The 21,596-nt window shown below is 39.9% G+C and overlaps 1 protein-coding gene across 5 annotated transcripts in view; it reads left to right on the top strand.

The window, feature by feature from the left end:
- Positions 1-19,557, top strand: part of RALGAPB (Ral GTPase activating protein non-catalytic subunit beta) — an 86,009-nt gene extending 66,452 nt beyond the window's left edge. For all 5 annotated transcript variants that reach the window (XM_061631720.1, XM_061631719.1, XM_061631718.1 and 2 more), the window contains 13 exons: positions 186-337; positions 729-916; positions 2,832-2,938; positions 4,122-4,274; positions 4,890-5,099; positions 6,208-6,366; positions 9,710-9,875; positions 10,451-10,573; positions 11,757-11,893; positions 12,457-12,565; positions 13,312-13,390; positions 14,750-14,898; positions 16,612-19,557. In XM_061631720.1, the coding sequence (XP_061487704.1) occupies positions 186-337; positions 729-916; positions 2,832-2,938; positions 4,122-4,274; positions 4,890-5,099; positions 6,208-6,366; positions 9,710-9,875; positions 10,451-10,573; positions 11,757-11,893; positions 12,457-12,565; positions 13,312-13,390; positions 14,750-14,898; positions 16,612-16,805 (1,926 nt within the window). In that variant the 3' untranslated portion in view covers positions 16,806-19,557. The remainder of the gene's footprint in view (positions 1-185; positions 338-728; positions 917-2,831; positions 2,939-4,121; positions 4,275-4,889; positions 5,100-6,207; positions 6,367-9,709; positions 9,876-10,450; positions 10,574-11,756; positions 11,894-12,456; positions 12,566-13,311; positions 13,391-14,749; positions 14,899-16,611) is intronic.
- Positions 19,558-21,596: the final 2,039 nt, after the last annotated feature.

Raw genomic sequence — 21,596 nt, 5'->3', positions numbered from 1 at the left:
TAATGAAAAGACAGCCTCAGAGAAAGTAAGGTTATATGGCATGGATTAACACCGAATTAATAATATATGAAAACAGTGCAAAGTTCTTCCGGTGATTTCAGTCCTTTCAGAAGCCAATTCTGTATGTGGATGCAGTGAATTTGCCAAACAGCTGAACACTATTTTTTCTTTCCCTACCCCTCCAGGACTGTTTAAAAGAAGTACTGGAGATCGTGGAACTGGGCATCTCAGGAAGTAAATCCAGAAACAGTGACCAAGAAGTCAAGTACAAAGGAGATAAGGAACCTAATCCTGCTTCCATGAGGGTGAAGGATGCAGCTGAAGCAACCCTCACATGGTATGGAAAATAGTTTGATTGGCTGGCAGTGTAGAGGTGCTAGGAAAATGCTTAATTTAGAAATGATGGCCCATTTTTTCACCTTGGGCACCAAATTATCCTCAGCCAAGATGCTCAGGGAGCTGGGTTTTTTAAATAGTCAAGAGTACTAGGAAATTATTATTAAAGAAATTAATTTTCACTTCTGTTGATTTTCAAAGTTATTTACATCTTCTATGTTTTTAAGTCACATTCAAACATTGTTTGGTAATGTTAAATTACGTAGTCTGTAATTCTAGTTTACCCCATCAGCTCATCTGCCACAAATCCAGGTAGTTCCCATCTCCAGCGCTATAAGAGTGTGTTTTTCTGCTATGTGTCTTTTAATTAAGCCATTTTCTTTGGTTGACAGCATCATGCAAATACTTGGAGCTTTTCCTTCACCCAGTGGCCCTGCCTCACCTTGCAGCTTGGTGAATGAGATCACCTTAATTAAATACTCCCGCCTACCTTCCATAAACAAATACAGTTTCCGCTACTTTGTCTTGGACAACAGTGTCATCCTCGCAATGTTGGAGCAACCCCTAGGGAATGAGCAAAGTGAGTTTCAGCCATCAGTGGGACAATGGTAAAATTAGTATGCTGCATTACCAAGGATGTACCTCTTTCATTACACTGGTGTCCTGCTGTACAGAATATTCTGCAGAACTGAAGTATTATGAGACCCTGGCATAGTAAAAATTCAGGCAGCAAGACTGTACACATAATCACTGGGTATATAAAATCCAGCTTTCCATACTCTTCAGAAATTTGTCCGTTTTCATGAGAATATAATGTAACACACACACATTCCAAATTTCCATTTTAAATAAAAAAAGTTTTAACTCTTCCTGAGGAGGTTTCTATAGGTAGTGTGGTATCATAAATAAAACAGCAACAAACTAAATAGCAGCAACCAATACAGAACTAATAACCAACAAAAACCTAAAAAATTAATAACCTGCAAAACCTAGTGGACAATACAGATTAATCAGTTTAACTTTGCCATCTGAAAACTAAGCTGACAGAACAAAATGCCCCTGACTCAAAAGGGCTTTCCATTGTAACAATTGAAACAAGTGTGAATAAGTAACTAAAATCTAGATGGTGTGCTAGATAACCTAAAAGGATCATAGTGAACACTGGAAAACTTCTCTTCATTCCTCTCCCTTACGCCAAGCTCTCAGCTAAATAAACCTGCCTTGCATTGTTGTGCAATCGGAATAAATTATGCAGGTGGGTCAGAATTTTTCCATGTTTCAGTAAGTCAGATTTTTATTTGCAAATTAGAATAGACTGCAGTATGACCATCCCTGAGCCATGATGCTTTCAGAGGTGAGCGTAGCTATTAATAAAACTACTTGAGCATCCAAAGCACTTCACATACAGTGAACTGGTTTGTATATTGCCATTAAGCTTAGTGCAAGCTTGTGGACTCCCAGGGAAGAGATAGTGGCTGCTTTGCTTCTCCCCAGTTGTTCTGCTGCACTGAACTGAATGAAACCATTATTTAGCTTAGCATATCTGAACCCAGACTCATGAGTTCACTTCACTACAGGATGAACCACAAGCCATAATCCATAGGATAAACCTTGGTTACAGCTCTGGAGAGAGATAAACTACAAGTCTGGATTTGAATGACATGCTATGCCAAACCATGGCTTAGTGCAGCAGCAGCATGACCAGGAAGGAGCAAAGTGGGCCCAATGTTCTCTCGGTGAGTCAGCATTCATACTAAGACATCATTTGGCTTAGCATGATGTGCAAACCAGGGCATTATCTTAGTAATCTTTTCAACAATCCCATTAGATATGTTGGTGATATTAACTCCATGCTGCAGATGGGGAGAGGGACTGAGACTAAGGAATTGTGGACTAAGATCAGTTAGCGGCTTCATGCAAGAAGAGATTTGAACTCTATTCTTCCTGATTCAGAGCTCAGCCCTAGCTGCTGTGCTACATGAATTGTTATTTGAATTTGGTTTGATAAAATGATACAACACTTTCTGAGTCATATTGCAGGTATTCAAGCTAGTTAAGCACAGGTTTTGGGGTCTAGTTTCTGTTACTTCGACTGGACTCTTGCTGCCTGGCTTTGAGCTCCTGAGATTTTTGTAAAGCTCTTTTTACTGCATTGGGACATCTTGTATTGGGGACATTTTGGGCCAGCCTACTGAACCCCTCCATCTCTTCATCCACCTGATATGCTAAGAAGAACTTCCCATGTTCTTTTCAGTTGTAAGCTGGTGATGAAAGAATCCACCAATTCTCCTCCCTGGCAGCTGTATGCTTTGACATGCAGAGGGCAGGATTGTTCTGCTGTTTACAAATTTGTCTGGTTTGTTGAGTTTGCATATCTGCAGGTAGTAGGACTGACACTTTTCTTAATTTGCTTGTTTACATATGCACAGTTTCTTTTTAATTTCTCACTATAGATATTAGGAGACCTTTACATGCGAGTGTGTTTCCTTCTTCAGATGACTTTTTCCCTTCAGTCACCATTTTGATCCGTGGAATGTCTGGAAGACATGCCTGGGTCCAGCAACTCAGCCTATTGCCCAGAGGAGCCAAGGCAAATCAAAAGGTCTTTATCAAAGCCCATAGTGAAAATTATGCACTATGTTAAATCCATCTATAAACTGCTGTGAAAGATGTGCAGAGAAGTGGTAATGTTATGGTATTCTTAATGAATTACTAGCTTTTTCATCCTGCTACTTTTCACACCTGTGAGGTGTCCTGTAGAGGACTACAGTTTTATTCATTTGAATTCTTAAGAGATTATTGGTGATTATGTGCATGAATGTGAATGTATGCACATAATGTGTGTTCAATGCCCCATTTAACTCTTACATAATTTCATATTATCTAATGGTAATAATCTACCTTTGCCAGCCTAGCTGTCATTAGAATCAAGTACTGGGGTTTTTCTTTAGTAATTTTTGTATTGTTTAGTTTGGAACTCTGCCAAATAATATATCAGGCTGATGCTGACCAAAAGAAAAGATACCATATTGGCATTTTTTTTATAAAAGTAATAATCGGATTAAGGGAGGAATGCTAGTTGTCCTTATTACAAAAGTTTCTATAACACACAGTAAAATCTGTCAATATTTCCTGTGCTGTGGTTGGTCTTACTTTGGAAGAACTGATCATTCTGGCTTAAAATAAGAGTACAAACAAACAATATAGCTGCCAAAGAATCTTCAGAGCCACTGTCCTATCATTTAGAGAAGATAGTTGCATCTTTGTTGGTTACATCCATATTTGAAGATATGCACAAGCTTAACATGCCTGTGTGCATGGGACAAACGCACATATCTTCAGACATGGGTGTGACATGCTATTGTGTATTCACTAAAGACATGCTAAAAACAGAACTCTCTGCATCTGTAGCTTTCCATTTTTCCTGCTCTGAATTCTATTTATTTATTTATTTATTTATTTGATTGTTTGTTTGATTGATTTATATCCCACCCTTCCTCCTGTTAGGAGCCCAGGGTGGCAAATTTTGTCTTCTGACTTGGGATAAGTTCTGAGTTAAAGCAGGATTTCTAATTTGGAATGGAAGAAATGATTGGGGAAGCTACTATAAATTATTGAAGTATTGCTTTAGTTATAACCTAGAAATACAGCTCAGTCTGACTCTACCCCCACAAAAAACACTCAGTCTTGGTTCCAGCTTCAGTAATAAATCATTGTTACAGAATTATCCTGCAGTATTTGACACATTTTCAGTAAATTATGAGATTGTTCCCTTTCTTGAACAGATGTTTATCCCAGAACCTCGTCCTGCACCTAAAAATGATGTTGGACTCAAATATAGCGTGAAACACCGGCCATTTCCTGAGGAAGTAGACAAGATTCCTTTTGTGAAAGCTGACCTGAGCATTCCAGACTTGCATGAAATAGTTACTGAGGAAGTAAGAGGTTTATAGTATTTTTATTTTTATTTTCCCCTGTGTGTTTTTCTCAACAAAACATGTTTGACGTTAACCCTCAAGCAGGATGCATTTCTTAGCAACTTTTCCTGCTTCACCTGTGCTCATATAGGTCTTGCTGGCCAAAAAAGGGGGAGCCTGGTGCAACGTGTGCATTTTGTGAGCCCCATCCATCGAAACTCCCTGCGTGCTCCCCTTGTAAACCAAGTAAAGCATTGCTGGAGCAGATGTTTCTTCAAGCAGTAGCTGCCAGACTGGGATAAGATGTCCTATTGTTCTTATCCCTGTGAAGGTGAAAAGTCAGCTTGTTGGTTCTGTTAACATTTATTGCAGCTGTTTTTTGGAGTCAGGCACTGATTTAGGAGTGTTGCAGTGCAGGTGCTGAGCAGCGGTTGCGTCCATTTTTTTTAATCTTACAGCTGAAGAATTAATGGTCACAATTTTATTAGAAAGCTGGAGTGCAATTGTAGCAGCTTTTTCAGGTTCTCAACCTCATCACTGTTTGGCTTATCAAAGGAGGTGCTGGCATTCTTCATAGGCTGCTACTGCATTCTGCAATTTTTGATGTCTGAAATGAGGGTGTTAAATATGTTTCAGCTGGAGGAGCGGCACGAGAAGCTAAGAAACGGTATGGATCAGCAAGTTCTTTATGAGAAGTCTATAGATCAGCAGATGGAGGAAGACTGGAGGAAGAAGAATTTCCCTGACCCAGTCACAGAGTGCAAGCCGCCACTTCCTGCACAGGAGTTCCAAACAGCACGCCTCTTCCTCTCTCACTTTGGATTTCTGTCGCTAGAAGCATTGAAGGTGACTGGAGGTTTCCCTTAAATGCTTCAAATACTGCCATTATTGAAGACAAAACTATTACTGTTTGATATTGGGTTCTGCAGCTTACAGTCTATATTAGGCAGAGCTGTATTACCTATATTAGGCAAGGCAGAACAATAAAACAGTAACAAATTTGTGTAAAAACAACAAAGACTTGTGGCATCTTGAATATTAGGAATGTGTTGGTCTTCACGGTGCCACAAGACTCTTTGTAGGGTTTTTTTCTTGCAACCGACTTAACACAGCTATGACGATTTATGTAAATTACTTTCAGAAAGCATCAACTATTGTGATGCCATTGGCCTATGTGGATGTGGCTATCATATCTATGGGTTTTTAGAGTTGGGTATAGGTGTATGGGTGAGGGATTCTTTTTCTTCAGACTTTAAAGTTGGGTCCTTGTTCCATTGTTATAGGGAGAAGAAATGAGCCTCTTTTTTAATTATAATTAAATTAATAGAAACGCACACACATTGCACACACAAAATTATCTTAACACCTAGATGGTCAGGAAAATGACATGTCTTTAATCCCCTAGGAAGAAAGCATTATATTGAGAAACTTATCATACTCTTCTTTTTTTCTTTCCCTTTTTGGTTGTCAGTGGTTCTAGAACATGAATTGTAAAAATGCCTCCCCCATCTCCCCAAATTGCATAGTACTATGAGTTGAATGTTCTTGCTAATCTGGTCTTCCTAGAATGTACAAAGAGAATAATGAACTTTATGTTCTCCATAATTTTTATTTATCTGTTTATTAGATTTCTAGTCCACATTCTGTTATGAAACTCAAGCCAGTGTGAATTAGGTTCCCATCCAGGTATTGAACAGATACAGAATCAGAACCACTTAACTTCAGGATGGTTACTACATCATACGCTTACATCTCATGCTGTGGGATTACTAACATGAGCTCTTCTAACATGAGCTCTTCCCCTCATTAGCTAGTATTTACGACTTGGATCTCATTTGACAAGTTGATTGAATATCAACAAATTAAAGTGACTCATCACAATTCATAGATAACCACAAAAGGATTCATAGATAACCACAAAAGGATAAAATCTGCATTCCTTTTTTTTAATTAGGAACCTGCTAACAGCAGAGTACCTCCTCACCTGATTGCACTTGATTCTTCTCTACCTGGGTTTTTTGATGACATTGGCTATCTGGATTTGCTGCCATGTCGTCCTTTTGATACAGTGTTCATTTTCTACATGAAGGCGGGTCAAAAAACAAGCCAAGAAGTAAGTGGCATGCTGATTTGCTTTTAATTTAAATTGCTGTACTAATTAGTGAGTGTGCAAACAAATATAGAAATTATGCTTTATATCCAGTGTAGTGCTCTGTACCCATCCCATCAGCACAAGGATTTATGCTTGTGCAATGGAGTTTCCCCTCTCACTAAGTGCACCACACATCCTCCCTAAACTGCTCCAGAGGGTTGGGGAAAACTCCAGAATAGATTTAGGGTGTGCTTGAGGGAAGGAGAGTAGGATGAAGTAACTCTGTGCAAACACAAAACTTTGCACTAACAGGAAGTTGCTTAGCGCTGCATTGGAGGATACAAGCCCCAATTCTGTTCAACTAGAGGAGTAGAAGAGTGTAGCTTTCATATCACTCAACATGTATCATCTCTATAATCCCTTAGAAGTGAGTCATGCTATGTTGTGATAAGACACTGTGTGCATACAATTTTCTTGCACTGCCTAGGCCATCCTTTCCCCAGTCTGGTGCCCTCCAAATGTTTTGGAGAACAACTCCCGTTGGCCCCAGCCAGCATTGCCAATGGCCAGGGACAATGGGAGTTGTAGTCCAAAACATTTGGAGTGCACCATATTAGGGAGGCCTGGTCAAGGCTCTCTAAAATGAAATGTGTTGTTTATGTTTCCTTATCCATGTAGGTGGTGCTTTACAGAGTTACACAAGGTAAAAAGTGTCATGCCCCTAAAGATCATTCTGAAACATAGACATCATCCTAAACCTTTTCACTTAATAGCTTCAGTATTTTCCCTGAGACTTTCATTGTGGAAAGTTTTCAGTAACATACTGCTAGCAGCTCTTTGAGAAATATTTCTGTGCGGAGAAGAGGAACTCAATAATGCAAAGTCTAAGCTAAGAAAAGCTAGATTTGGCACTCTATATAAGTGAAGCAAGTTGTTATGATTCTCTTAGGGTGGAATCAGGGCCGGCCCCAGGCATGCCGGGGCCCTTGGGCATCAGCTTTCCCCAGGCCCTGGGGGTGTGCGTGCGTACGTACGTACATACGTACGTACGTGCGCACGTGCGCACGGCCCCCCCATGCTCCCCACCTACCTGTCGCCTGTCTTTTAGCATTGCCATTAACCAAGATGGCAGCCACGGTTTCCCTAAGGGGATGAAGCCTCTGCTGCCATCTTGGTTGATGGCACGTGTGCGTGCTACGTGCGTCCATCTCTGCTATCAACCAAGATGGCAGCAGAGGCTTCAACACCTTAGGGAAACCTCGGCTGCCATGTTCATTAAGGGCAATGCTAAAAGGCAGATGGGGCGAGGGAATGGTGGGCAGGTGGAAGCTGCTGCCCAGGGATCTGCAGCTGCTGCCGCGGATCACAGAAGGTGAGCAGAGGGGCTCCTGTAGCTTCAGGGGCCCTTGGGCCAGTGCCCCACCCGGCCGCCCTGTAGAACCTGCCCTGGGTGGAATCCAACAAGCAGACTTCCCTTGTGCAGTGAGGCTTTCACTTCCTCTCTTCTTCCTTGCAGCTCCCGATGTGCCCCTAAAAGTAGACTGGAGAATCTCCCAACCCTCATGAAAGATTTTGAGGGTGCACGAAGGGCTGCAGGGTGGAATAGAGGAAGAGAATGTCCTGTTGTGTGAACAGAAGTACGTTCTGTTTCTGCACAGACAGCATTGGATACAAGCATTATTTTGCGCACTTCTGTATTCATACTATTTTGCTTGTGGTGTTCTGGTTCCCCTAGTCATGAGAAAGAACAAGGAGGATGGAGGGCACTTTAATCTCATTCCCAGCCACAGGGAACAATGTTTTGGAACTCCACTGGCTTCTGAGACTTCACCCTTGGTGATACTTATATTATCATAAAGTTTAGAAACTGGAGTGTGTTATTGCATTCAGTAGCACCTGGTTCAGGTTCATATATACAGTAGGGCCCCACTTCTCAGCACCCCGCTTTTTGGCATTCCGCTAATACGGTGCCAGCAGGGCATCAGCTGGAGGGGGAGCTGGAGCTTGCTACAGCTGATCTTCTCCTCTTCTGGCGCGATCACATTCCCCCGCTCGAGCTAATTGCGCCAGAGGGGAAGATCAGCTGTAGAGCTGATCTCCTCGGGGGCGGTTAGAGTCCTGCACTCCAGCTGATCTCTTCTGATGCAATCAGACTCCCTCTCGAGCTGATCACACCCGAGGAGGGGAAGATCTGATCTTCTCCTCCTCTGGTGCTATCAGCAGGTTAGGTTCCAGACCCCCGTGCTATAGCTGATCTGCTTTTCAGCGGTTTTTGCTTTTCGACGAGGGTCTGGAACCTAACCTGCTGTACGGAGTGAGGCCCTACTGTAATGATTTCAGTCTGATAAGCTATGGTTTATCAGTCTGAGAGCAAGCCTTTAACTCCCTTCTCACTCCTCCCTTTATCTCCTCTCTTTACCTCAGGGGTCACCAACTTTTCTGGACCAGTAAAGATATATCCTGGTTATTAGGGGAAAAGGAAAGGGAAATTATGGAGTTTCCAAGGATTGGAAAAAAGACAGAAGCAGGAAGAATGTACTAAAAGGGAGGGCAAAACAGCAGCTCTCTTGGCACCAGGGATTCCTGTTGCCTGATGTCCAAACAACCCATTTATCAGTCATAGCTCAGGCTTCACTCATTGGCTAATAACACTGATAGGCAGGAGCAGCCAGGCTGGCTCATTTCACATAAATCACTTAGAAAGGTACCTGCACTTTTTGCTCTGTAGCTTTTATTTGTAGCACGGCTAGAGACTTTTTTTCAATGAAAGCTCAGATTCTGGGCTACGTTCTGGGAGCCCCACAGGTGATGGGTTGGCACCCCCTGCTTTACCGCCTCGCTTCATCTGCCCAGCTTCAGGGAAGATACCATGGCTTTGTTAAACATGTTTTTCATTTATGCCCATACTAGAAAATGGTGGTTTAACAGCTGCTTGCAAGCAAGGATTTCAAATCAGGATTTGATCCTGGTTTGTTTGCATTGCTTAAGCCATTGTTTCCTGATTCAGTTGTCACAAAAAACTGCACTTCAGCAAGCCACAATACTGAGGCTGAAGCAGGTGTGCAAGGGGCAGAGAGGGAGTGTGCAGACAGAAGGTTTATTCTTTATCTGATAAACTACGCTTTATCAGACCGAGATCATTACATTGTCATGCATTTGGTGCTTTTACTATTTGAATATTGTGGCATAAAGACTGCCCTGGGCTACATTACTGGTTAATGTCAGTTAATATGTTGTTTGCTCTAACTAGATGGCTTAGTATTCCAGGACAGCACTTGTTACCACCTTAAAAATGGATTCAATAAAAAAATAACCTATATATAGTCTTCTGTTTTTACTGAAATGTTGGTCTTTATCTTTCTAGATTTTGAAGAATGTAGAGTCTTCCAGAAGTGTTCAGCCACACTTCCTAGAGTTCTTGCTCTCTCTTGGCTGGTCAGTTGATGTGGGAAAACATCCTGGATGGACGGGGCATGTTTCAACTAGCTGGTCCATTAACAGCTTCTGTGACGAAGAACGGTCTGAGCAAGGTGAGAAGCTTTTGTGGAGGCTCCTGTCTGCCTTTAATACTTTTGTCATTGAAGTGTCCTTGATCTTAATGTAACAGAGAGGAATATGATCCTGAGACAGAAGGTGCCTTCTTACTCATTGAGCCAAAACCTGGCTGGATTGAAAGCCCTCTCCAGATGATCATTGCAGATCTGCACTGGATTTAGAGAGGGGGTGACTGCATACTCGCTGTGCCATCATCCCTTTGTGATTTGGGGAGTTCAACATTGCCGTTTCATTCCATGTGCATAGTTTTATGAGTGAGGTGGTCAGAGAAAACCTCTCATATCACTGCTGAGATTACTATCTCCAGATCTTTGGATGCAGTAGCAGGCAGTATGTACAGGACTGCATGCAATAATCTCTGCTTGTTCATCTGTGGAACAGATAATTCATGAAGAGTATGGGGTGGGTATCCCAGAAGGTAGAATAAGTTTTAAAGCAGGAGGAAGAGCTTTAAAAAAACTTTTTTTGGACAGATATAGCTCTGTTGACAAAGTGCATAACATGACAAGAACACCTTCCCTTTTACTCCTCTTGTTTGCTTCATTCTCAGATGAAATAATTTCTTCAGAAGACATTGGGGCATGTATCTTCAATGGGCAAAAGAAAGTCCTATATTATGCGGACGCTCTTACAGAAATAGCTTTTGTTGTTCCCTCACCTGTGGAGTCATTAAGTAAGTGTGCTGTGTTAGATTCTGTAACTGATTCCAAAGAGATCTCTGCATTCATATTAGGAGTGCATCGTATTTTTGCAGTATAAGGGGATGCCATTAAAAATCCAAGGGTTGCACTGAGTGCTGCACCAATAGGGTTCTGCTGGCTCAGCAGGATTTCTGTTCCTTCTCTTCGCCGTGAGTCCTCAAAATCTGCTCTCGAGGTCCTCCAATGCTCCGGAGCCAATTTTGGGGCTGGAGGGGGCTGGAGGAGACAGGCAAGGAAAAGGAAGTTCTGTTGGATGCATGCAAGTCTCTTTGCCTGTGGAGCTGCAGCACTGGATACAGCTTGTGCATCTCCTTCTATTGTAATTTGAGAGGCGGGATTAAATTCCCCCTCCTGTGTGACAGTACTGCAGAAATGTGTTTTGGGGAGCCACAATAGGCTTCAGCTTTTTTATGCATGTTTCTGCAGTCTCCACGCTGCAAAAAAGCATGCATCCATCTCTTGTGTTAATAATTATTGTAATTAGGTACCAACTTCTACCGTAAATTGTGACACAGCCCTTAGATAAATTATTAGAGTTCCTAGAAAGGTGCAGATCTCAGATGCAACTCTTAGGCCACATGTTCCAGATGCTGTGATCTATAGGTAATGTGCATATTTCTCATTGAGGAGGGGCCATATCTTAGTGGTAGTGCACATGTTTCTCATGCAGAAAGTTAAAGGTTCAATCCTTGGCATTTCCAGTTAAAAAAAAACACACCACCACCAATCAGTAGGTGACAAAGAGAGACCTCTGCCTGAGACCATAGAGAGCTCCTGCCAATCAGAGTTGACAGTATTGAGTTAGGTGTCTAATTTTTTGACCTGGTATAAAACAGCTTCTTATGTGCTCATGTTTAAATTAAAATTTCGCAAAATTTTCATACAGTGGGATCGGGTATAGCTGGTGTATATGTTGGGTATGGACTTGGGAAAATTGGACAGGTACTAATTATAGTAATGTATTTTGTTGGTGTTGATGAATTCTTGATGGACAAAATATAAAGATGGCTTCCCAGCAGCACTGTTTACAAGTGCATTGAGTTGATTTAAGAAACTGCCGTGGGTTGACAAGCTGCCAACCGCTACATCTGAAGTGTAATTGCAGCTCATGCAATTTGTGGCTATGAGAAATTCCTCTTTTTTTTTTGCTTTTAGCTGATTCTTTGGAAAGCAATGCCTCGGATCAGGAAAGTGACTCAAATATGGATCTGCTACCTGGAATACTAAAGCAGCCAGCACTGACACTTGAGCTCTTCCCCAGTCATACAGACAATCTTGGTTCTTCACAGAGGGCAAGTTTATGCTATGTTGACCAATGAAGCATATTTAATATGCAAGTTGTAGTCTCATAGTAGGATAGCCTCCTCCTGTAATTAAATAATATTGTTTCATGACATACTAATAATTGCAAAAAGAATTAATTCAGAAATTGAATAATTTAGTAGGAGCAAGCTTCCCAATATTCCGCAGTAACTACAGGCCTTTTTGCTTAAGTTTTTAAGCACTCATAGTTGCTATTTACTTGCACAAAGTTCATGCCTTCCCCCAGGACTATGTTTTTATTGTAAGGCAATCACTGTTATCAGACACTTAAAAGTGCAGTATTTTGTACCTGAGGAATTGCCCCCAAGCAAATACACCCATTGCTATTGTGAATCAGAAACAAAGCCCAAGCCTGTCATAATGCTGAGTAGTAAGGAGTGAATAGAATTGTCTCTTTAATGAAGTGTTCATAATAGGTTGTATGCACTTGTAAATTATTTGTCCTGAAGCTTTTAGAATAGGGCAGTCTGAATACACGCCTGCAGTTCTTTAATACTTGACAAATCCTTTTTTTGTGTTCTATCTGCAACAGCTCAGTCCAACTTCTAGATCAAAGAAATTGCCACAGGGTCGGGCTGTTCCTCCAATGGGACCTGAAACCAAGGTGTATGTGGTCTGGGTTGAACGTTATGATGATATAGGTGTGTGAATCTCAGACTTCTATTGTGAAGTGTAGATGATAGGGGCTTTGGCTGCTTTCACACATAACACTAAACCATGTTTAGCGCTATGTGCATCAGCAGGAAGGAGCCTAACCAAAAGGCTCAGGTTTGTCCACTCCCTCTCCTCTCCCCACCTTCTGACTGGAAGAAGGACTTCACCAGTGTTTACTTTCGCTTTTACAGAACCGCAGCTCAGCATTATGTACCAACCACAGATTATGGCTTAAAACAACTCGGGTCATGTCTAAATTAACCCATCTTCATAACCCAGCCCTCCATGTCAAATTCTAGTTTATTCATTTATTTTATTTAAGCTATTTATATAATGCTTTTCAGGCAGACCTCACAAAGCGGTTTGTGTAAAATAATTACAACAAAAATTGTCATTTTATTTTTTTTAAAGTTACAATAAACTGGAAACAGAACTTGTTTAGAAGAAGCTGTTACTGCTTCTTCTCACTCCTCTAAGGGCAAGCTGATTCTGTAGAAACCGCTGTGGTGACATTTGGAAGAGGGAGGGGCCACTAGGGGAGCCAGATGGCAACAATTCTTTCTTTTCCACTCCCCTCAGGGCAAAATGGTCCTTCACACTATCCATAGTTATATGGATTTAAATACCAGTCACTTAATACGACTTGGTTTCTAATTTTACATGATACTTTCTAAATTCACTTGATACCTGACAGGAAAATATTTAATCTGTTGTTAATATTTTTATATTGCAGAGAACTTTCCTCTCTCTGACTTTGTTTCAGAGACCAGCACTGGAGTAGAAACTACAACAAACAGCAGCACTTCATTGAGGTACAACCCTGAATAACAACAACAATAATAATTGTTGTTGTTATTATTATCTGCTTTATATATTTTTTAAATTTTATGTATGTGCTTTTCCACATCTACTGTTCACAAATAACTCTTAAGGGAAGGTTAATACAACACTTTCTACTATTTCCTTCACTCTTGGAAGTCGTCGGTTCACATGCAACAGGAATGGTAGGTGTTTATGGATTTTAGCCCCAGCAACTCCAGGGAGGAGTGTTGGCACTTGAGAGATATCGCAGAAATTTGTGGGTCTGAAGACAGTGCATGAGGTGCACAGGGATTCCACCTCTTTCAAGCACATGGTTTACTCTTGGTGTAGGCCCAGAAGACTGTCACCCTAATGCTTGTATCCTTATGCCAAGGTACCTGAGCCGGTTGGAATTTGTACTCCTTTGTTGCCCTGCTCTTTAGTCATAGTTTGTAGTTAGAGCACATATAGTGAATTTTCCTCTGGCAGATTTGTGGCTCATTGCTGATCACCTCTGGCTTCCCACTGGCCTTCATGTTCAATAAGCGCCAGCCTATGCACCTTCCTTTTTTTTTTGTAATAATTTTTATTATTCAAATTTTCATAAAACAAATCAAACAACAAAAACAATACAACAAAAATAAAAATAAAGACTTGACTTCCGATTTGTCACAGATCAGCTATAAGTATATAATATATATCAAACCTGTCCCCTAAAACATACAAAATTCACTTTTTTCCATAGTCTATCTTAATTAATCGTCAAATCCCATTATCATCATTTCATTTTTTTCTTTCAACAAAAAGTCCAAAAGAGGCTTCCATTCCTTAAGAAATGTATCTGTCGTTTTTTCTCTGAGAAGGCATGTCAATTTGTCCATCTCTACTAAGTCCATTAATTTCAATAACCATTCTTCCGTTGTTGGTATTAATTCCATTTTCCACTTTTGTGCATATAATAATCTTGCTGCCGTAATCATATATAATATTATTCTTCCATATTTCTTTTCCTTTTGTTTATCCATAAAACCCAATAAAAAAAATTCTGGCTTTGACTGAATATTTATCTTTAAGATTTTTTGCATCATCCTACCTATCTGTGCCCAAAATAATTTTGCCTGTTTACAAGACCACCACATATGATAAAAAGATCCTTCTTGTTGTCCTATGCACCTTCCATATATCTGGCAACATTGTTATGACATTGTGTAGATTTTGTTCCTTCTCTTGGTGCTTGGGAAAGTAACGTTCAAGGTATACTTTTGTGTATTTTTTCTAAATTTAATTTGAATTTTGAAAAATGAAGGCTGACACAGCTTTTGTCATGTTTTCCCTGTAATGCTTGTATTGGTAACTCTTGTATGTTTAAGGTCTACTACTCCTGAAAAAGAGGTTCCAGTGATTTTCATCCATCCCCTAAATACTGGATTATTCAGGGTAAAAGTGCAAGGAGCTGCTGGGAAATTCAACATGGTCATCCCACTGGTGGATGGAATAGTAGTTAGCAGGAGAGCTTTAGGTAGGTGTTTTGAATTAATATTTGATTATTATTGCTTTTGTATTGTGTATTGCATTTAAAAGTTTTTTATGTTATACACTGCTCTGATTTTGCTAGAGGTTGGTATATAAATAAATAATCTTGCTAGCCTGTGTTGTGCCGTGAATGCAGTTTAATGATAAAGACTCTTCCCACACCAGCACCAGGCTACTTCTGATGCCCAAAATGGATCTGTCTAGAAAGAAAAGCATCGGGGGGGGGCAAAAGTCTCTACCTTTTCCAATGGAAGAGACAACCTGGAGTGCTTTGTTGGGACTTTCAGCAACTACAACCATGTCATGCCCTAGAGCCAAACCCAGCCACTCAGTGCAGTCTCAGGACCCAATTTCCCACCCAGGGCAATTGATCCTGGCAAAATATCTCCCCTTGCCAAGGTTGAATATTCCAACACCAACTTGCAAGGTAGGTAGACTGCCACCACCCCTTAATCTGTTTAACCACTCTGGGTCAGGGGATACCCAGAGCACAGGGATAACCCTGCCAGGAATTCCAGAAGACAACAGCCAAATAGGTACTCCTTGTCCTGGAGCCCCAAGCAGGCCCAAAACACGGTAGTTAGTGGCCAGGGTACCAGATTCAGAGCCAAAATTCTCCTCCAGCAATGAACACACATAGGTAAATAAGAAATAGCTTTATTAAATAAAATATAGTGCACAATTAATAGCAGCAAAACAGTCCCTTAAAATCCATACCCAAAACAGGGCTAGGTAAAGTACACATATAGTTCTAACACAAAACAAAATAACAAAACTAACGTTCTATGCTTACTGAAGAGGTAGTTGTTGCAAAGTATCACCTCTCCCCAGAGACTCATAGCATGGGTAGTGAAAGCAATGGATCCCACACAGATGAACCACCTAAGCAAGTGTGGTGGCACCTCCCCTGTGGAATTCCCTACCCTTAAATATTAGACAGGCACCATCTCTGTTATCTTTTTGGTGCCTATTGAAGATCTTCCTCTTTCAACAAGCCTTTTAAGTTGAGACCTTATTCCAGTCTACGTCTGTGTTGGAATTGCTTTTTAATAAGTTTTTAAACCTTTTTTTTAAAACACGTTTTTAACCTTTTTTTAAAGATGTCTTCAAAGCTTTTTTTAAAAAAATGTTTTTAAAGATATTTTAATGTATTTTAAAGTCTGTTTTTATGATGTTTTAAAGTGTTTTTACTGCTTTTGTTTGCAGCCCTGGGCTCCTGCTGGGAGGAAGGGTGGGATATAAATCAAATAATAAATAAATAAATACAACCACAGTAGTCATGGCCACAGCTTGTGGCTGGGTGAAGAAATGGCTAGCATTCAGGTTGTGTGTCCATATGCCGCCTCTGATCTCCTTTCTCTCAGCGTTGGGAAGGTATTTTCCAAGGAGGCAGGAAAACAAATGATCATAGGGAGCTAGCCCTCTACTGCTAAGACAGAGTAGCACTCATATGTCTCAGAACAGCCTCTACAGCCATATATATCCCTTAGTAAAGTCCCTAAAGTATTAGGGAGGATATTAACACTTTAAGAGTTACTTCTGAGGTTGACAATTGTGAGAAGATTCCAAAGTCTTATAAGTGTCACTGACTTTAGGATATAAAGTACATTTTTTTCCCTTTAGCCTCAGACAGTTCTAAAAATAATGTTCCGGGAGGAAGGAGGACAAAGCATTAACTTGTTCTTTTTTCCCATTTAAGGCTTCTTAGTGAGACAGACAGTAATAAATATTTGTCGAAGAAAAAGGCTGGAAAGTGACTCGTACAATCCCCCTCATGTCCGTCGAAAACAGAAAATAGCTGACATTGTCAACAAATACAGGAACAAACAGCTGGAGCCAGAATTTTATACCTCTCTTTTCCAGGAGGCTGGGCTCAAAAACTGTAATCCCTAAACCAATATCCTCCCTGAACAATTAGATCAGAACTTGGTGTCTACGGTAATGAAAAAACCTTCCCCATCTTGGAACGCCTGTATAAAGAAACCACAACCTGAGCATGACTTCTGCTTCTACTGAGCATGACTTCTGCTTCTTGCCCTGAAAGTCAGCTTCACACCATCAGTTGCTGCAGAGGGACAAAATTTTACCTTCAGTCACTACTTAGTAATGTGGATGTGTAACAGAGAGAGAGGGTTAATTGCACTTCCACTTCCGCTTTCACATAAAATGCCAGATTCTGAGCATACAACTAACATCTGAAGTTTCATAGTTGGTTTCGCTTAGCAGGTTGGGCTTAAAGGCAAATTCTTTCAGACAGAGACCATGAAATTAAAATAAATGCTTGTCCCACAGTGTGTTTAGCTTGCTTTCCCACTTACAGGCAGGCCTGGTACCAGATTATTTTTAACCCTACTATAGAGAAGCTCCATTCTTGCTACTGCTGCTACTCCTCCATATCCAGGATGCATGTGCCATACCATAGGTCAATGGCTCAAAGATTATTTACCTTTGTAGGTTGCAGTCATTCTCTGCCTGCTGCTGGCCTGTCCAGGATAAAAGCCCTGGGGTATTAGTGGGGGTGCAAAGAAAGTTGTTCTTTGAACTAGGGATGGTTTGGTCTGTTTTTAAGACAGCTTTAAAAGGCCTGTGTAGTGGTTTATCCCAATTATATTTGACCAATACATAATTCCATCTGTGTCTTCTGAATTCTAGAAACCTAATTTCTCATCAGACTTGTCCACCCTTTTAGAAGTAAAATCCTTATCATGGAAAGGATGCAATTGGAATATACGTCCATCTCTGCACGTAAGGATGGAAAACTAGGTACATGCCATCTTACTGTGAAACCTGACTTCTGAACTGCAAACATACTTTACAGAAGGGAACAGACGATTCTTTGTATTTCCCACATTTTATACATTCATTGTAATTAAAGAGGTGGATTTCTTTTAAAAAACATAGTTATCCAAACTGACTACAAGCCTAGGCACACCATGGCTGTCTCATGTCATTGGAAGTAAAGACCTATGTAAGTTAAATGTAGGGTCATAAAAAATTATCTGATAACCATGTGCCTCATCATATACTTCAGAATAGTCACAAGTGTTGGAAATGAAATGATTTTATCCTTGCTTTGTAAGTATATCAGACTAGAATTATACATTACTAGCAATTCATGGTGTCTGCAAAAACAGCTAACAATGTTGGCACCACAATCCCCACCCTTAACATCTACATTGCTGCAAATTTCCCTGGTCTCCCTTCATTCCGTTGGCTACTGTGTTTTGTATTACTAGACATTACTGGAGGGGAAAGAGGTGGCTGCCTGTTTTGGTGGTGGCAGACATGTTTCTTACAATGTCTAGATCCATGCTTAAGAAACATCTCTGTGTAGCTTTAAAGAAAAAAATATTAGATCACTGGGTTTTCCTGCTGTCGATACTTAAGCCTAAGGCAGGATAGTTTCAAAATAACCTTTTCTTAAGCTTATAAAAACTCTTAAAAATCCACCTTCCCATTTTATAAATGGAGACCATCTCTTCCAAAAGGGAATCCAGAAAACCATGCTTTGTGGACGAACTCTCTGGAGATGGGGGTTATTCAAGAGAGTGATGTTGCATTTTCAGAAATAAGAGATACAAACCTAATTCTTAACACATTTATTTGGAAGCAAGTGTATTGATTTCATTGGAGTTTGATTCTTAGTAAGCATATAGTATGATATTCAAGTACGCAAGAATTAAGTTTCTAAGTTCCCAAGTCAGTTTGGTGCTTTTGAGGTTTTTTCTTTTTTTAGTAACTGCCTTAACACAATGAATGAGGGTTAGTACACTTTATTTGCTGTTGCATACTTGCAGGGTATTGCTACAATGTGTTAAAGGTTAATATATTAAAAATACCTATTTAGAAGCAAACATCACCAAAATTAAGGCAGTTCACTTCATAGCAACACCTTAATATTTAGGATCGACTACTGAGGCATCAGCATAGTATTCTTGCAAATCTTAACCTATTACTAAAACAAAGCTGAACAATTCTAGAGGACAATTAACTCAATTCTTCCAAGGAATATCCAATATTAATAACAGTGTGGGTTGCTTACAATTGATGATAACAATATTCTTGTTTTAATTTGTTTATCTTTATTTATCAAACATAGATTATCTGATTTTCCATGATGGCAAAAATAGTCAGTCTTCTGCAGCAAGTTAACCTCTCTCCCACTGTTAATGGCACACAAGTTGTTGGGCCTTTTCAATTTCTAAAATTATGTAGTATGTGTATTTATTTTCTGGGTGATATTCATTGCTGGCCGTATTCAGAATACACCCTTTCCAGTTAATAGACATGACTAACTTATGTTAATTTCAGTAGGTCTACTCGGAGTAGGACTTGGTTTAATACAACCGTCCATGTAGGCCTGTAGTATAAAATGTGAATATCAATTCTGTTGCTCTTGATGACCATACTGAAAGTCTTTTGCAAAACAGTTGACTTCCACTTGTCTGTGTTGTTTTTTTTTATATATATACCCTGTACTTTAAAATGCTGGAACTTTAAAAACCTGCAATTTATATGTTAGCTGTATGACACAGCCATGAAGATTTTTGCTTAGTTGAGACCTTTACCTTTCTAAATGTTGCTATGCAAGCAGATATTTGAGAGCGGGAAGCAAACTCTCCATCAATAAAAAATGCAAAGGTAAGTTATCTTTGAACTCATTTAAGATCCAAAGGAAAAGCCATTTTGAAGCTGGCATACAGTAGCAGTGTTTCATCATATCCTTTAGTGTGACTGAATTATGTCAAAGAAACAATAGAGTGGCCATTTATGAAGAGCCAGAGGAATATGAGGAAGGAAACCAAAATGCTAGAAAAATAAGAGTTTATTTGTAATCCAAGCCCAATGCGTTTCAGCCTTTGTGTATTTAGGCCTTCATCAGGGGAATAAAGGCTGGCAAGAAGTATCTTCCAATAAGCAAACTGCTTTCACCGATGCAAATGCCTCAGACATTCCTCTGAGGTATACTTTTTGTTAATAAAAGCTACCATTGTGGTCATTTTGAAAAGTGACATCTAAAAATACCCTATTGACCCTCAGGTTTCTTAGAGAAGATTAAGTAATGGACTCTGCTGTTTACACTGAATTAGCATGCTAGTGACTGTTAGCTTGAGGTATAGATCCACATATTGCTATCAGGAAAACAAGGGCACATCAAAAAATCACACTCAAAGTCTGCTTAATCAAGGTATAGACTGGAACAGCAAATAGTGCTTCTAGTGAGGATTCAGGGTTTACTTACTCTTGTATAGCACCTTGTACTTAATAGTGGACATTTGCCAGTATTAACCTAGTGCATGAGCACTAAATATAACTGTACCCTCTTAGTTACTGTTCTGATCCATAAGATGACTGTCACATTAAGACCATGGATTAAATGGCATGACCAGTGCCTGGTGTGCCACAAAAACTGTGTAACAAAAGGTTGAGCAATTGGATGTCTGCATATAAAAATTAATTGCCAATGTAGCTGTCATTGTTTGAACCATGTATGTACTCCGGGCAAACCCAAACCATATTTCTGAGTTATACAAACAGGAAAGAAATGTCTTAAATCTACAATGGCTTTTGAACTGGGCTACAGGCATGGCCAAGTTTGGTGTTCAAGACGTGAAATAAATTGCCTTTAATTACATTCTCTCAAGTTTAAAAATCTGTTCAGCCAGAAATTTCAGTTTTAGACTCTGCCATGAAACTGCAAATGTTGTGTGCTTGTTAAGCCCCCCCCCGACTTCCTTTCCAATATGCATGTCTATTCTTACCCCCAGGACTACATTGGACTTTATAATTTGCTTGAAGTAGCCTTAATTTAGCCTGCATTTTAAAAAAGCTTTCAAATAGGCATGCTGTTCTGAATCCACTTGCATGTGGTAGGTACTCCTGACTTCCAATATGTACTTGCCAGCACACAAGTGGACTTCTTGTTGCGGCCTAAACTCTTGCATGCAGGACTTCTTCTGATTCTGTTTCTAAAAATGCTAAGAAGGAAGTGATTCCTCCAAACAGCACTAAGCAATTAATGGAAAGGTGTAAGGGCTCACTTTCACTGTTCTCCCAGATGTTGTGTGTAATGTGGTCCTTTTGTACAGATGCTGGTTGTCTGTTTTTGTATATGTAAAACAGAAGGCTTCCAAATGCACTGATCACTTCTTATTACCTGTGCAGAACTATTGACTGACTGACTGGCAATAAAATGTTCTGTCTAGAGCTCTCTAAACATAATTGCATTTGAAAAATTGTTTCTTATTAGGTCAAATGAGACATCAGGCTTGCTCATGTGTAAAACTGTCAACATTTAAATTTCCAACTCTTGTTTTGAATAACATTGCGCAGGATAATCGAATGAATAGAAGTTTGTAGATCAGACTTAGTTCTTAACATGTTGCTTGTTTCCTATTACCATTTCATTTGGCTATCTTAACTACTATGTACTGTTTATTTTTCACTCTAGTCTCTGGAAGAGATAAAATATTAGGGCTACAGTATTTACTACATAAACATGTTGTACTCACACTCCTCGTAATACATCATTATAAATTGGGGAAGTCAAATGGAGTCATAACAACAATTCCATATGAAAAATGTCAATTTTAGTACCGTAATAGAGTTTCCATTTAAGAAATATAAAGCACCTTTCTTAAGCAGGTTCTTCAAGGATATATTAAACATAAAGCAAAAAAATGG

Source organism: Rhineura floridana, chromosome 6 (assembly GCF_030035675.1).
Source record: "Rhineura floridana isolate rRhiFlo1 chromosome 6, rRhiFlo1.hap2, whole genome shotgun sequence".
In the NCBI taxonomy this organism is placed as follows: Eukaryota; Metazoa; Chordata; class Lepidosauria; order Squamata; family Rhineuridae; genus Rhineura; species Rhineura floridana.
The sequence above is the reverse complement of the archived record's forward strand: the minus strand, read 5'-3'. Positions and strand labels throughout refer to the sequence as shown.